The following is a 14,999-nucleotide window of genomic DNA, read 5'->3' on the forward strand; positions in this document are numbered from 1 at the left end:
ATGAACTGTGTGATTAGCGGAGTGTCAGCTGATTGCTCCTGATCGGATTAGTATGACTAGGGAAGAGTGTAAACTCTGCCTTAGCCCAGAGGAGGCCAGGTGGAGGGCTGCCAGAGATTCTAAATTCTAAAATGGTTTAAAATTGAATGCAGGGGTGATGCCAGGGGCTAAAGGCACTATAACCACTTTAATATGAAATGGTTATAGTGCCTAGAATGTAGCTTTTATGGTCAAATTGTGCTTATTGTATAGACTTTCAATTGGCTCTGGAGCTGCAACCTTGAACATTTGGAATAGAAAAAAATGTTTTGCACTGTGTTTGAAATCATTTACTCCATCATTGAGCACTCCTCACTACACATTTGGCATCCTTAGGATTAAATGAAAAGTGAATTAAAAAACATGAAAATCCGGATTCAAACGTTAGCAGCCCATTTGTAACATATTGGAGAGAATGGTCTTCTTTAAACAATATTTAAAAATGTATTGGTTGCATCTACTTTGCAAGATTTGAATGTATTTAGTATACAATAAATTATTCACCATTATATCTAACATTCCTATATGACCAACAACACTTCCTCTGGATCGATTTGTTTGATGCAAGTACAAGTTATGCATGGTCTACATTCACACACTGTTTGGCACAACGGTACACCATTAATAAAAACCCAATGATTTAGTAGAAGTTCTTATTACAGTGTTGTATATGATTAGCAATATTCCAACTCTCACTCATGAATACCAATAGGGTTAAATAAATCAGCCCTACCTACATATGTTACAAAGATTTTCATTCAATAAAATAAATGGAAATTTTAAGTTTTGTCCATCTTTGATTCGTTGTGATCCTTTCACTTTTTCTATAATGAAAGATATAAAAAAAAAGAAAGAAAAAAAGAAAGTACATGCAAGCACTCATTTGTTATGTACTTACTTTTGAATTTAATCTTACACATACCTTTGATTCCATGCGTTGCGTGTCTTGTCAACATGGAGCATGTTAGAGGTGAATTAAAACCCATTCAATCTATGGTCTATGCATTTGGGAGCAATTTTGCTATTACAACATACAAAGACGTTTATTCTGTTCTAGGAACTGCGCCAACATTTTTTTGTGGTGAGAGATTGAGATTCCCTCTTATACATATGGTCTAACAATTTTTATAAAGTGTGCTTATGCAACCCATGAACATAAACCATACATCTGCTCTATACTTCAGCCACTTAAGGTAATATGGTAGTGCCATCAGAACTTACGTAAAGCCATCTCCTTGTATGTAATGATTTGTGTAACAGCAGCTATTGATCAGCTATTATCACGGCCAGTATTAGCAAAACGTTTTTTTTTCCTATTATATACCATGATGTCAAAATTCCTAGACCGGTTTATAGAAGAGTACAAATTGTACTATATTATTTGCAAAGTGTCTCAGTTCTGATGCCCTCTGTTATAGAGGAATAACAGAAACCCAAATGACAATACAATTGTAAGAAAGGAGTAAATTGTATTTTTAAAAGTGCAATAAACACACAATCATTTTTTTTTGTCCATTAGTGTTAAAATATGCCCGAACACATTTTAAAACCTGTATTAACACAAACTAGATGTTTTCCCACTTAATGGGTCCTATGGATGTGCAATTTATTACGGTTTGCAGGATAAGCAAGCTGTGTTCCTCTGAGCATTAGTTTGATAATTTTACAACTAAAAACGTCACACTGCAACTTGCAACTGTGCACAAAAAATACTAATAAAATGTGATGGGCGCGGTTATACATACATTGCAATGATAATAAACCCACACTATATTTGCTTAGATGGTCCATTAAAATACTTTGCAAAAAGCAACACAGCTTTGTTGAAGAAACTGAAGCATTGATGTGTTTGTTGGAAGTGGAACCTAAAGAAAACCCAGAACTTGAGATCTTTGTCGCTGTCCTTTGTAAAGCTTGTGGCTGTGAAATTTTAAAGGGCCAGGATTTACCTGATGCAATTTATAATTATAATATCTAAATATATTAATTTTGTGGTAGGGAGGGGGAAGGCATTTGAGGCAATAACAGGATCCTCTGGCACAGCACTAGTTAACCTGACCGTTGCGCTACGACAGGACTTCAAACATATTGCACAGCATTGTATTGCAGAGATCTCCTCCAGGACAACGTGTTGAAAGCAGGAGACCATGTTAGATGTAGCAAAGAGAACATAGAAAAAATGTACAGTCAGTAAACTTCTAGGGTTCAAATGTTTCATGCTACAATTTCATTCCTGGAAGCGTCCGTTTTTTTGTGATTTACAGAATGTGAAGACATGCAGTATTACTGCAAGTGCTAGTCAGATAGTGCTGTGTCAGGGTAAAACGGGAAGAAGGATTTATTAAAATTCCTTATTTCGCATACGCATCTCGTGCCGCCGAAGGTGGTTGTACAAGGACTGGACGTAGGTGAAGACACACTTTGAATCCGGCCTCTTTCCCATGATCATCATGTCCTCAACCTCCACCAAGGGAACACAGTCCACCAGCATCCTACCAAGGGACAGGAGAGAGAATACGTTAGGAGGCACAATTTGGTTTTAGACAATAAAGCTGGAGGAAAACAAATGATTCACAAATACATGCACCCTCCAACCCAAAAACCTCCTTAAAAACCTCCAAAAAACAAACAAACAAAAAAAAACCTTGATGCTTATAGCATGAAGGGAAACACTTTACTAAATGCAGGAGTAGAATAGACAGTTCCACCATTTAGACACCTAAAATATTAAGCAATTTGTTAACTAGACACGTACATACATACATTTATTTCAGTAAACTCCCAAAATCTAGATTAGGAAGGCATTATGGACACATCAAGGACTTCATATACAAGTACCTGTTTTAGTCCTAGTTATTCTCAGTGAATTTGTCGAGTAAACCAGAAAAGCAATACTATGATACACTGCACGAACAGCACTTGGCAAAGCCTATTGCAAGCACACCCCGATATTAACCTGATCCTTGCCAGGGAGCATAGAGCCACAGTGACTCATAATTTCCATAATTTGGTTTATATATCGCAAGAAAACTTTCCAAACTCGGCACACCATATATGTACATGCCCAGTCCATGAGATTTAACACTCTCCAAGCAGGACAAGTGAAATGATTTTGAAAACAGAACTTGTGGAAGCTGAAACATTTAAGACGTACACCAAATTGAAGCAGAAAAAAAGAAGTGTGTGTGTGTGTGTATATGTATACATACATACATACATACATATACACACACACACACGTATTTGATTAAGTCGAATGACAGAAACCAAATACATTTTGTGTTCGATAATGATGAGATTAAATCATCACCATCTCATCAATATCCAGCATTAAGCTTTTCCTATTATTAAAATATATATATATATAACATTTGTGCCTTGCTGCACACACTCAGCCAGTATTAATGGATTACCAAGTTGGAACAGTGTGAAAACAACTTGAGTCAGATTACCAATTAAACATGCAATGTTACATTGGGGTCAGCTACAGATTTATTTATAGATGTAAAGCAGGAGACAAACTCAATTTACTGGGGACCACGGTTCCACACTCCCCGACACACACCGAGCTGTATTGTGAGACTCACTATTAAATTGCCATACGCACACGCACACAATTCGACTAAAGTCATGCTGCATTAAAGAGTTACTCCAACCTCCAGGAGTACTTCTTTTAGATGGGTCATAGAGCAAGCAATTAGTGTGCAGTGTTTCTGTACTTTAGTCTACTTGCAAACTCTGCCACATGAGACTTAGGCAGGTTCGAACTCTGTTCTTCACAGCATAGTGTTAGTCCTGTGAAAAATGATGTCTGCTGTCAGTATGCACTGCGCTCTGGCAATGGACGTAATCAGGTTGTTCTCTTGCAATATTGTGAGCGTGATTGCAAGTAGAAGCCCTTGTACTGCGCGCACACAATCCAAATGATGTTCCACCAATGACAATCTTTCTATAACCCCACTCACAGACACACATCCCGGAACTCACAAATGTGCACATATGCACACACAGAAATTACTTAGAATATAGCACATACAAGCAGCAATCTGTAAGGGAAGGCTCTTACTGATGACATGATGGAACCAGTAGACACAATGTATGGAAGGAGAGCAGTAGTATAACTTCGTTGTGACCCTCCTGGTCACATAATGTACAGTAGCTGTAAAAGGATCCTTAATGGACAGTCCTATCAGGAGTGTCCTTCCCCTCAGATTGATGCTCTGTGAATTAGGGATGGGAAAGTAGGCAGAAGCTCAATTACTACCCAAAGAGACACCAGAAACTTTGCAATAGTTGCAAGGTATCCAGTATACAACTGGGCAGTCTAGTTATTTGGTTGCTGGCTGCTTCCCCCGTTAAACTCAGACACAAGAAGGTAGCCAAGGGAGTGGGAAACGGCCCATGAGCTGGTAGTCTGAGACCCCGAATATAGAGCTACAAGCTTTATAATCCTTCAGAACCAATTTTCCAAGATTTCCAAGACCAAGATTTCTGCTCTTTGTGTTCTAATACTACTATCTACGTATTCCACTGAAGGTAAAGAAATATATATATTATTCAGTGTAAATGGTTTAATGACATGCAAGTTATCACAACTCCAGGTTATCCCACATTGTACAGCGTTATGGAACTTGTTGGTGCTGTATAAATAATAATATTAAAGTAACACTTCCCTGATAAATCAAGCTAAATTGATCCTAGCCCTGAACTTTGGTGCTCATATGATTCCTTCTAGATTTTTTATTACATAGTATACTTACATTTCTATGATCAAAATACAAGTACCTGTGGAAACCAGATCAATATAATTGAATGTAGTACAAAGGGAATATATATGAACATTAGAGAAAGATTTAAAGACTGGATGCAAAATATGGGACATCTTGGCATTCAGAGGCAACATCGAACCCCAGCATTAAATCAATAGGTATAGAGGGTTGATACTGGATGTGTCCTTGATATCTCAGAGAAGACAACTCTTTTCCTCAGCAGTTCTGCTTTCGCAGGACAAATTTAATTCTCACCATAAATTTAATGTTGGCAAAAGTTCTAGGACTTTTTGGTTTTTACCATCCCCTTCTGCACCAGGCAGCGGTAGAATTCCTGGATGTACGTGTAAACACACTTCCAGTCAGGCTCTCGCATACGGACCATATCCTCTGCGTCTAGCAGCTGCGGACAGTCTGCGTGCTTCCTACGGGTGGACGGATGGAGAGAAGAGGAGGTGGAAGGATAGTGGGGGAGCCAGTGAACACAGCCCGGTGGGGGAGGGGGAAGAGAAAAAGAGACAAGAAAGACATTCATCAGTGGTTTAAACATTCTAGTGGCATAACCATGAACATAACCATGCTGTGAGTGTAGATGGTTTCAGGTGCATGGATGGGGTACACACAAATTCACTGGAGTCACAAACAGTTGGGACAAGGAAATGGGGTGTGGTTGTGGTTGGTGGGAGAGGGGTGGAGGGAGGGTACAGTCCATGTGATGTGCAAAGCTAGAGATTAAAGAAGAAGACAACATTGCTCATCTGGAGAGAATTCTATATATTTGCAGAAAACGATCTAAGCAGTTGGTTGAAGAACACAAAATTTCTTAATATCCTACTCAACACCTGGGAAAAAAACATGTTTAATACACAACTGCTAAGGATTATTAGGCTTTCCATAGTCATCTTGCCTGGTTCCTCAGACACTCTGTTGTAGAATATTACACGTATAATAAAGTATGCTTGTAAACAACTTTAGAAGGAGCACACTGCAGGTGTAACATTCTGTTGGAACCAATTAACCTATCTGCACATTGCAGAAAATATGCCAAGTCTACTCAGTGGACCTAATGCATGGGCTTATCCAAAGGTGTTTTGGTACATTAAAAAATAAATATGCATATATTGTGCTAGCAAAGTAATAGATCAGGTGTAGCTATTGAAAATATAAATACATTCACATAAATTCTCAGTAATGAATAGTTTTATGGTCAGCATTTGTGTTTCATGTAAAATATCGAAGGAAGGGTGTTCTTTAGCACTTTCCTTCTGTTATTCAAACATGTGTGCGTTCAACTGTACTAGGCAGGGCTGTGGAGTCGGTACACAAAACTTTCAACTCAGACTCCACCGCACTGTAATTATGTGTAAGGAGTCGGAAGTACCATAAATGGAGGAGTCAGAGGTTTTGTGTACAGACTCAACAGTCATTGTACAAGAGCAAGTCATTTTGTGAAAAATAAAAGCATATTCATAACTATATTCATTTCGTGCTCACAAGTAATCAGGGGTTTAAATGAAAACAAATGCTTGTTTGTCCTTATTGTCCACTGTATAGTCGGCATACTGAAAACAAAAGGGTTACGTTTAAATCGTTTTGACAATGTCTGGAACCCCTACACAAATGTATATATATATCTATGTTATGGTGCTGCCTGTTTATAGAACTAGCATTTTCACACCAATTCATAGAAGAAAAACAAAATAGTATTGTTAAAAAAAATAAAAAAACACCCCCAATCAACTAAAAGAAAACAACTTAAACAAACAAATAGAACAGAGTACTATACACATATGCCATGCTTCTTTTTTAAATTAAATATAGTATTTTATACAAGCAAACATTTAAATTAAACCTTTTTTTGTATTAGGCAAAACCATTTTTGATCCCTGCTACCATTTGATTGTTATACCGCTATCAAACTATATTATATTGCAAAAAATATAAACTAAACAATCGCTGTGGAGTATAATAGCGTAGAAAACATTACTGATCAGGGAGACAGAGAGCTTAGCTGGATCTAAAGCACAGTTTAGAGCAGGTGTAATCGGAGCTGCTCCAGGATAGAGAATAGTATTACATGCAGGTCATGTGAGCTTGAAGCTGGACACAAAAAGGGAGGTTTGGCTGCAGCAAGTGGCATCGAGGAGCAAATCATTTACCTCCCCAGGGCACTGTAAGTCATCTCTCCCCCTCCCCCCCAAAATGGTTATTTTCAACTCAATCCATCTCAAGTGTAATCACTTTGGGAAACAGAGAAAACACATGGGAAAGCAAAGTATTTGGCATTAGCCTGCACAGGCGGTTTGATCAGAATGGTTACATTTCATAAAAAATGCAAGGGAAGGATGTATGCTGAAAGCACAAGTGAATGGAAACTGCTGTCACTTTAACACAGTTCTTGAAGGAATACCATCATTAGCAATGCACAATTTGTTTGCCCTTTCACAAGCAGATGGGCAAGCAAATAAATCAGTAGTAAAAAAAATGCTAGCAGTTCATACAATTCGTAGTGGCTAGTTAATTCTGGGTTTGTCAATGCCAAATAGACCTAGCCTGGTTGTGTATGTTATATATTCTAGTTTGCAAAGTTTTGATGGCTACAGCCCTTAAACCATTTAATAGGGTTTTCACAAGATAGTATTCACCGATATATACTACAACAGATCACAAGTTTATTTGTCAAGATCGGTCTCCTTTAGTTTATACTTTGGGGGAGATTTATCCATATGTTCGGTTCCAAACAGTCGGCTTAAGTACTAAATGTTGGGCAATAACCATAGAAACCAGCAGTCAATCCCATTACGGACTCCACTTTATTTAATTATTTTTTTTTACCTCTTTTTAAAGGGTTACTCCAACCACCATGACCACTTGAATGATTTGAAGTGGTCTTGGTTGTAGGAGTATGTATGTGCAGTTACTGTTAACTGTGTTCTGGGGACTAGTTACACCCAGTCTAAAATTCTATTCTGGGCTGCCAATTTTAATGATATGCATAAAAAAACGTATGTCATGACTGCACACTGCAAGCTGCTGACAGACGTAAACAGCTTTGCTTCCCCTTTCCTCCAACCGTGAGCTCCCTACAACCTTTGTACATTACAGCCTAGGAACATCTATGGCGTCTAGAGGTGCTTTCTGAGACAGTACTGCACAGTGTGCATTTACAATCTCAGCTAATCCAATACTTTCCTACTGGAAAGCATTGTGATTGGCGCAGATCTTTAATTCTTATGATCTCAGCCAAGGAGGCGGATCGGAGGCGATGCCAGACGCTAGGAGTCCCACACGGCACTAGACAAAGGTGACTTTTAACCCTTTTACTTTACTGAAAGGGAAGCTGAGGACCTAAATAGTGACATTAGAACTATAGTGTCAAGAATACGTTTGTGTTCCTGACACTATAGTGCACCTTTAAAGATCCAATACCTTGCAATATTTTGGAGGTTCTGAATACAGATGTGCTTTGGAAAGGAGGTTATATATAGGAACAAGTACACACATCCATCAGATATATTGTAATGACATGCTTTAAGGGAAGCTATATGTTTATTCTTTACAAAACAGTTCAACAGATTTGAATATTTCTGAATCTTCCTGGACATCCATGAAAATGAGCGAAAACAAGAGGAATATCAGTGGAGACTTTCTGGTAAAAAGCAGTTTCTAAATAAAGGAAAGAATTTCAGAAGTACGTACTCTGCAGCTGAAAATGCCAGGTCAAAATTCTGCCTCCGATTTTGTGGAGCGAGCTGGTTGTAGTCAAATGCTTCAGGGAAGAAGTTATGTACCAAAGCACAGAATGCCATCCCATCGCTCCAGCTGGAGGAAAAGTTCTGGATATTCACGTGCTAGACAAACAGACATTGGTTACAGAGACTAAAAACAACGAGTTAGACATTATACAGATAAACATATTGTATTTCGGTAAGAGTATCATTTCATACAATGAGAAAAGGACAGGTGTGCTGATCACATACACACACAAAACCCAAACCACACCATGTCCCAAGGTCATCATCAAGGTAATCAAACTCATAATCACCTCATAGCCACGGGTCTTAGCTTTGCACCAATCTAATAACATTTGCTTTATGCTGTTGGCATTGGGAACACCAAAAGCAGATGAGCGTGGTGTGGCAACTTTGGCAAAAGATGGATTGGAGGGGCTGTGATAAAAAAAAAAAAAAAGTTAATAAACAAACAAAAATGATCTATATTCATCCCCGAAACAATAATAAGAATAATAAATAAATGTGTAAAAAAAATTACAGGACAACTTATTTATTTAGGCTAATGTCCGATACACTAGGACCAGCCAGAGTTAAAAGTAGGTAGGTGTCTATGAAGATAACCTGCCCTTATAGCAATAACATTTGCAAACAGAAATCAATGTGTAGAAGCATGCCAGGAAAATGTTGAGACAACAGACTATCTTCCATCTAATTAAAATGACTCAGACAACCACAGAGCCAGCAACCTCAAATGGGTCCAAATAGTTTGCAGCTTGAACAATTATAGGTCACAGTTAACAAAATGTACTACATGGGTTTCCGCACACACAAATCCTCTGTAAACTATTTGTGTCAATTTATTTTTGTTAGAAGAATCGACAGCAGCAAGATATGAAAGCTTATGTCAATATGGTTACTTCACTAAACATAAAAAAATATTGTAAAGTGAAAAGCAACTTGCTAAATTTTGGCACAAAAAGCCATTTTGCAACTATAGCACACAGTTGGAGAATTTTCCAATTCAGCTATTTTTGTTTTGAAATTTAGTTTCTGACTCAACACAAATCACCGTTTTGTAAATTAAGTCCAAAGACTACAAACTCTTCTAAAGTAAGATAAGAAAGTTCATGGAAAGAAAGGATTTTAGCCTGGTTTCCATCCAGGTTTGAAAGTCAGTCTTATGGGATCAAACAATGGCTTTAAGTTTGCATTTGGGCAACTTAAAACGCCACAAGGAAGTCCTATTTTTATATTATATGGACCTTTTAAAACAGTTTCCTCAATATTTGACTATTATCTGTACCTTCCACTCTCCTTCTCCAGCTTCTCAATCATGGCTTTGCGAGATTGTGTTGCTGGTGTTTTGGGGAGGCTTTGGGCTTTCATTAGTTCCTTCTTCCGTTCTGCTTGACGTCTCTCCATAGCAGTCACGTTATTGGCTCTAGAAAGCCCATCATCTTCACGCTCAAAAATGCTAAACCCGAAGATTAAAAAACAAAAAAAACACAATGTAACATTTGGAATGTCTGTGAAGCCAGATTTACATTAACAAAAATTAACACACTTACCTGCCTACTTTTTTTGACGTGGTGCTAAAGGAGGACTTTGTCTGGAGAATGGTGCCCCCATCTAAAAAAAAAAATAATATTTAAAATAGTTATCAAAGGGTCACACAAAGTGCTCTTTGGCAGAATTCCATAGTACGCAGTGGCACTAGTCTTGGTGTAAACAGAAAAAGAAAAAGGAAATTGATCCTTATATGTATATATTTTAAATTCAGCAAAATGCGCTGAATTTCAGATACAACTTTAGAACTAGCAGTTATGTATCTAGTTAGTTTCTATTTTTTAAACTAGTGCCAAAAGCTAGACACCCTAGGAAAAAGTCTGCCTAGGCATACCCATAGAAGGACAGCAAAAGGGAATGCAGGGCAGGGTCATAAACAGTATTATAGAGTGCTACCCAATAGTGTAATCGAAATTAAACATAAATGGCCCAACGCGCATTTTGGTGTATAAATTACATCATCGCCAAGTGTAATTTGTACACAGAAGAGCCTGTCAGGTCATTTATGTCGAGGTGGTCTTAGGGTTTCTAGTTTTTGGCACTAGATTAGAGCTAGCAATTACCTAATTAGATGTATAGACAAAAAAAAAAAAAAAGGAAACGGTCTATATCTATAGGCATTTAAGGGCATTCACATATTTAGACACTAAACTGAAGCCCTCTAATAAGCAGACATTACTGCATGTTTTCTTACATCCATAATCTTGCTGTTTAGTTTCAGGCCCTTTATCTTTTCACTGATTATCTGCACTCAGGGACATGATAATACATATTACATTACGGGGATGCTAGTCCAATATCAGAGCTTCACATTCTGTTTTTTGCCCTCTTTTATTGCAGTCTGTTGACCATTTAGCTAGATGAAGGTTTAGAGAATAAACCACTGCAGTCTTTATTTTTAATGCAATAGTTATTTTAGCTGCATTAAATAATATGGGTACGCTCTATTCCCAAATAGGGGTTGATCTCTTTTGGACGGCGGTTTCATAGGTCTCATTTGCCTAGTAAAAATTGCTGAATGTTTAGTCTTATCTTTACAGCCACCCAGATACTTTTTTCTGGTTTGGGTTGTTCTGCTACATTTTTACCCAGTCATAGATAATAGTGTTTTATCCCCAACTCTCCGTTTAATGTGTGAACTAACCATCTACTGCACTTTTGTAGTGACTTTTTTTTCTGTGTCCCAGTCCATGGCACCAGATGGACCCCAAAATATCAAATTTGTATTACATAAAATTCACAACAAATTATCTAACAGTCAAACACAAAAATTAATAAACAAACCCTTGCACAAGATTCAGAACTCATTTTATACTCAAATTAATTAAATAAATAAAAACAGATCACTGCATATGTAATTCATAAATTAATTTACTAGACTTAGAAAATTGGCAAACATTTATATATCTGTCTGCAATACATGGTACTAAGCACCCCAAAATAAGCTATTTAACCATTATTCAAATATACTTATTAAAGGCAATATTGCAAGTTTCTTTCTGAATTGGGAAATATGATCACTTTTTGTACAATTTGTCACAATCGACACCTATCAAAATAATGAAAAACTAATTATAAAATAAAACTATCAAAAATTAAGTGCGTTGTTACAAACAAATTATGATCTCCAGAAACAGGTAAGCATTTATACCGTCCATCACTTCTATTAAATAATGCCAACTAAAGAAATCTATGTAAGCATGAATATGAATCATATAGCTAGTCTGTTATCCAATTACTGATGCAAGCCCTTAAGACCCATTTGTGAACTAACCCATTATGGTGTACAATGTCAAATCATTTTATCAAATGTAAACACAGAAAATCTGCACTAGAGCATTACTTCCATCTAAGTCCTTTCTTCCATTCTGTTAAGGTCAGATTCTTTTGGCAAGATCTAAGCTTCATAAAAAATGATGTTTCTCTCTGGCAGGCAGTAAAAATCAGGATTTGATAGACACTTTACTGCTGGATTGTGACATGCACAGCGTGGAACCATCACAAGAATTTGCACAAATGATTTTGAACAGCATTCTTTCCACTGAAAAATCTAATGTTACGCAATTATTACAAAACAGAATATGTTTGCAATTTTTGTACTATCTTTACCATCTGTGTAGATAAAATGATTTACCGGTATTTTACATTTAATTAATATCTGATCCGATATTCCAAGATTTATACCATTACATAATTTGGAGTGGTTTGGATTTTTGAAATGACTAAACCAGCAATTATGGACAAATGAAAAGGGGAACTGAAAATTTTAGACTGAAATACAAATTCCTAAAATCTGCTTCTTTTACATTCCAGTAATGTGGGCCTAAAATGTGCTATTCTCTTAACAACGATCCACAATTCCCAGTTTAGCTAATAGACTGCGGAACGGTTACATTAAATAGAAATATTGCATTTGCTGCAAATGAAGTGTTTTACTAATTCAGTGATGAGCTAAGCAAAGACCACCATTAGCTAATCAAACAATTAAAGGACCACTATAGTGCCCTGAGGGTGCCCCCACCCTCAGGGTCCCACTCCCGTGGCGCTGAAGGGGGAGGAAGGGGTTAATCCCTTACCTTTTTCCCAGCGCCGGGACTCTCTTCCCTATTCTGATGTCATCGGCTGAATGCGCAGCAAGAGCCGCGCGTGCATTCAGCCAGTCTCATAGGAAAGCATTTTCAATGCTTTCCTATGGACGCTGGCGTCTTCTCACTGTGAAAATCACAGTGAGAAGCGCCTCTAGCGGCTGTCAGTGAGACAGCCACTAGAGGCTGGATTAACCCATAGGTAAACATAGCAGTTTCTCTGAAACTGCTAGGTTTATAAAAAAAAAAAAGGGTTAATCCTAGATGGACCAGGCACCCAGACCACTTAATTGAGCTGAAGTGGTCTGGGTGCCTATGGTGGTCCTTTAAGGCTTAAATATGTGTAAACCTAGAAAACAAAAAATAAAGAACAGACTTTCCTGGAACGGATTATTACAGCACTTAAAAAAGACTGTTTGGGTTCATTATTTTGATTTGGTTTATTTTATCTGAAATGCTTAATTTTGGTCACTTTGAAATTTTTGTGACATTCTAACACCATCAAAGCAGCCAAAAGATTTGAGGAGACAAAGAAGAGACATCCTTGACTTATGCATTTTTCCTACACGGACAAAACAAAGGCGGAGCTACTGTTTTTTTTAATTTCCCCCAGTTGTCAATAGTGAGAGAAAGACACGGTCTATGGAGGCTCACGAGATCCTCCATAGATATCAGTACAGCTCAGACATCAGCTCTTGGCAGATGAAGTGCAAGGTGCTGAAGAGGATCCTCCAGATGCAGATGACAAGGGACAGCTCCAGGTAAGTAAAACCTACCTTCACCTGCACCCACAGCCACCATATGCAAAGCAGCGATTTCACCATAGGTGGTCTTTACATAATCTGCAAACACCCTAGAAGATGACATTGCCCCCTTCCATATTACCTGTAAAATAAAGTAAATGCTATCTCTTATCAAGAGGTGAGACATGCTCCTTGCCATGGCTCTGCTCCTTCTGCAGGAGATTATCTATTACGGATTAATTACCAGCCAACTCATTGCCTCTCACAGAAAAGCAATTAGAGGCAGGACACATGAGAAAAGGTCAGGAACAGCACAACTTGGAAGCTTCATAAAAAGTGCAGATTTCTCTTAAAATCAGCAATTTTAAAAAGTAAGAAAAAAATATATATATTCCGCTAAACCTAAAGTACTTCAGCAAGTATAATTGGCCAAATAACTATGCTTTAATTTTACTTACTCTCTGATCGCTTCATGTAACTGGCCTCCACTGTCGTCGTCCTAGAGGTTTTGCTGCCATCATCTGCAGGAAAGACACCAATTAAAAATTAAAGTATAGTAGAAACATTTAGACATCAGATCAATTATATACAGAATTAAAACTATTCATGTAGCTATATAATAATCGTCAGACACAAGGGGTATACAGTACAAAATGTATAAACACATCTATATTCATTTAGAAAAATGTAACATATGTTCAATTCTGTTATATAAACCACAAAGCTACAGAGAATTGAGCTTCCTATGATTCACTGTGGTACATACTTTTCCAAGCAGGACTTCGACATATGTGAAGGATAACAGGTTGCAAAATGAACATCTCTGAATCGCTTTATATATTTATATTACAATTGTACAGAACAAAACAAACATTAAAATGGGTTATTAATATTTTACAATTTCAAGGTCTTGTGCTTGTGATGTGTGAGAGAGAGTGCTCTATTCTTCCTGGCTCCCCTTTAATATGGACACTAACACTCAAACTGGTGGAGAAATTACTTCTCTCTGAGAGCAGGAAATTTAAATAAATTTCAAGGCTACTGCCAGTTTGAAGCCTTTCTCCCACCGATTCCCACATGCACAGAACGGCATAGAACCAATCTGTGGTTTGTCTTACTTGACTGCACAAGTCTTTGTGTTTTGGTGATGGTGCTGACAGCAGATCCGTGCTTCTCTGTGCTTCTTGCAAGCCTCGACTCTCCCTCCTTGTTCTTTAGCTCCTGCAAGCGCTGCTCTCTTTCCTTCTCTCGTTGGTCTAGGAAAGAGTTTAATGTCAAGAAATGAAACATAGCATTGCGTTAAGCCAAATTTAAGTGTCATGGGTATGCCACTGGAGATCTCTAAATTGGGAGCACAATTATGTAAGTCACACTCTAGAAACTATATTAGACTGAAGCAATGGTAATAAGACTTGAACTTCAGTAACTCAGATCTTCACATCAAGCCCATTACAGTGAAAGTTATACTGCAAGATGAGATTTCATAATTTAAATCCATGTTTTACTAAATTGGGCACAGCCTGCTATGGGTCAAGGAGCGAGGAATAACATTTCTGATAGAAG

The 14,999-nt window shown here is 37.6% G+C and overlaps 1 protein-coding gene across 2 annotated transcripts in view; it reads right to left on the reverse strand.

Moving 5' to 3' along the window:
* The window catches only part of SMTN (smoothelin), a 125,374-nt gene continuing 110,375 nt past the window's right edge, over nucleotides 1–14,999 (reverse strand). Inside the window, exons 13-20 of one of the 2 annotated variants that reach the window (XM_063454781.1) lie at nucleotides 14,555–14,692; nucleotides 13,895–13,957; nucleotides 10,111–10,171; nucleotides 9,846–10,016; nucleotides 8,854–8,977; nucleotides 8,508–8,659; nucleotides 5,064–5,233; nucleotides 2,443–2,531 (exon numbers count right to left, since the gene is read on the reverse strand). In XM_063454781.1, the coding sequence (XP_063310851.1) occupies nucleotides 5,089–5,233; nucleotides 8,508–8,659; nucleotides 8,854–8,977; nucleotides 9,846–10,016; nucleotides 10,111–10,171; nucleotides 13,895–13,957; nucleotides 14,555–14,692 (854 nt within the window). In that variant the 3' untranslated portion in view covers nucleotides 2,443–2,531; nucleotides 5,064–5,088. Of the gene's footprint in view, nucleotides 2,532–5,063; nucleotides 5,234–8,507; nucleotides 8,660–8,853; nucleotides 8,978–9,845; nucleotides 10,017–10,110; nucleotides 10,172–13,894; nucleotides 13,958–14,554; nucleotides 14,693–14,999 lie in introns of both variants that reach the window. The other variant, XM_063454780.1, reaches the window with a different exon arrangement.

Source organism: Pelobates fuscus, chromosome 5 (genome assembly GCF_036172605.1).
Source record: "Pelobates fuscus isolate aPelFus1 chromosome 5, aPelFus1.pri, whole genome shotgun sequence".
Taxonomy (NCBI): Eukaryota; Metazoa; Chordata; class Amphibia; order Anura; family Pelobatidae; genus Pelobates; species Pelobates fuscus.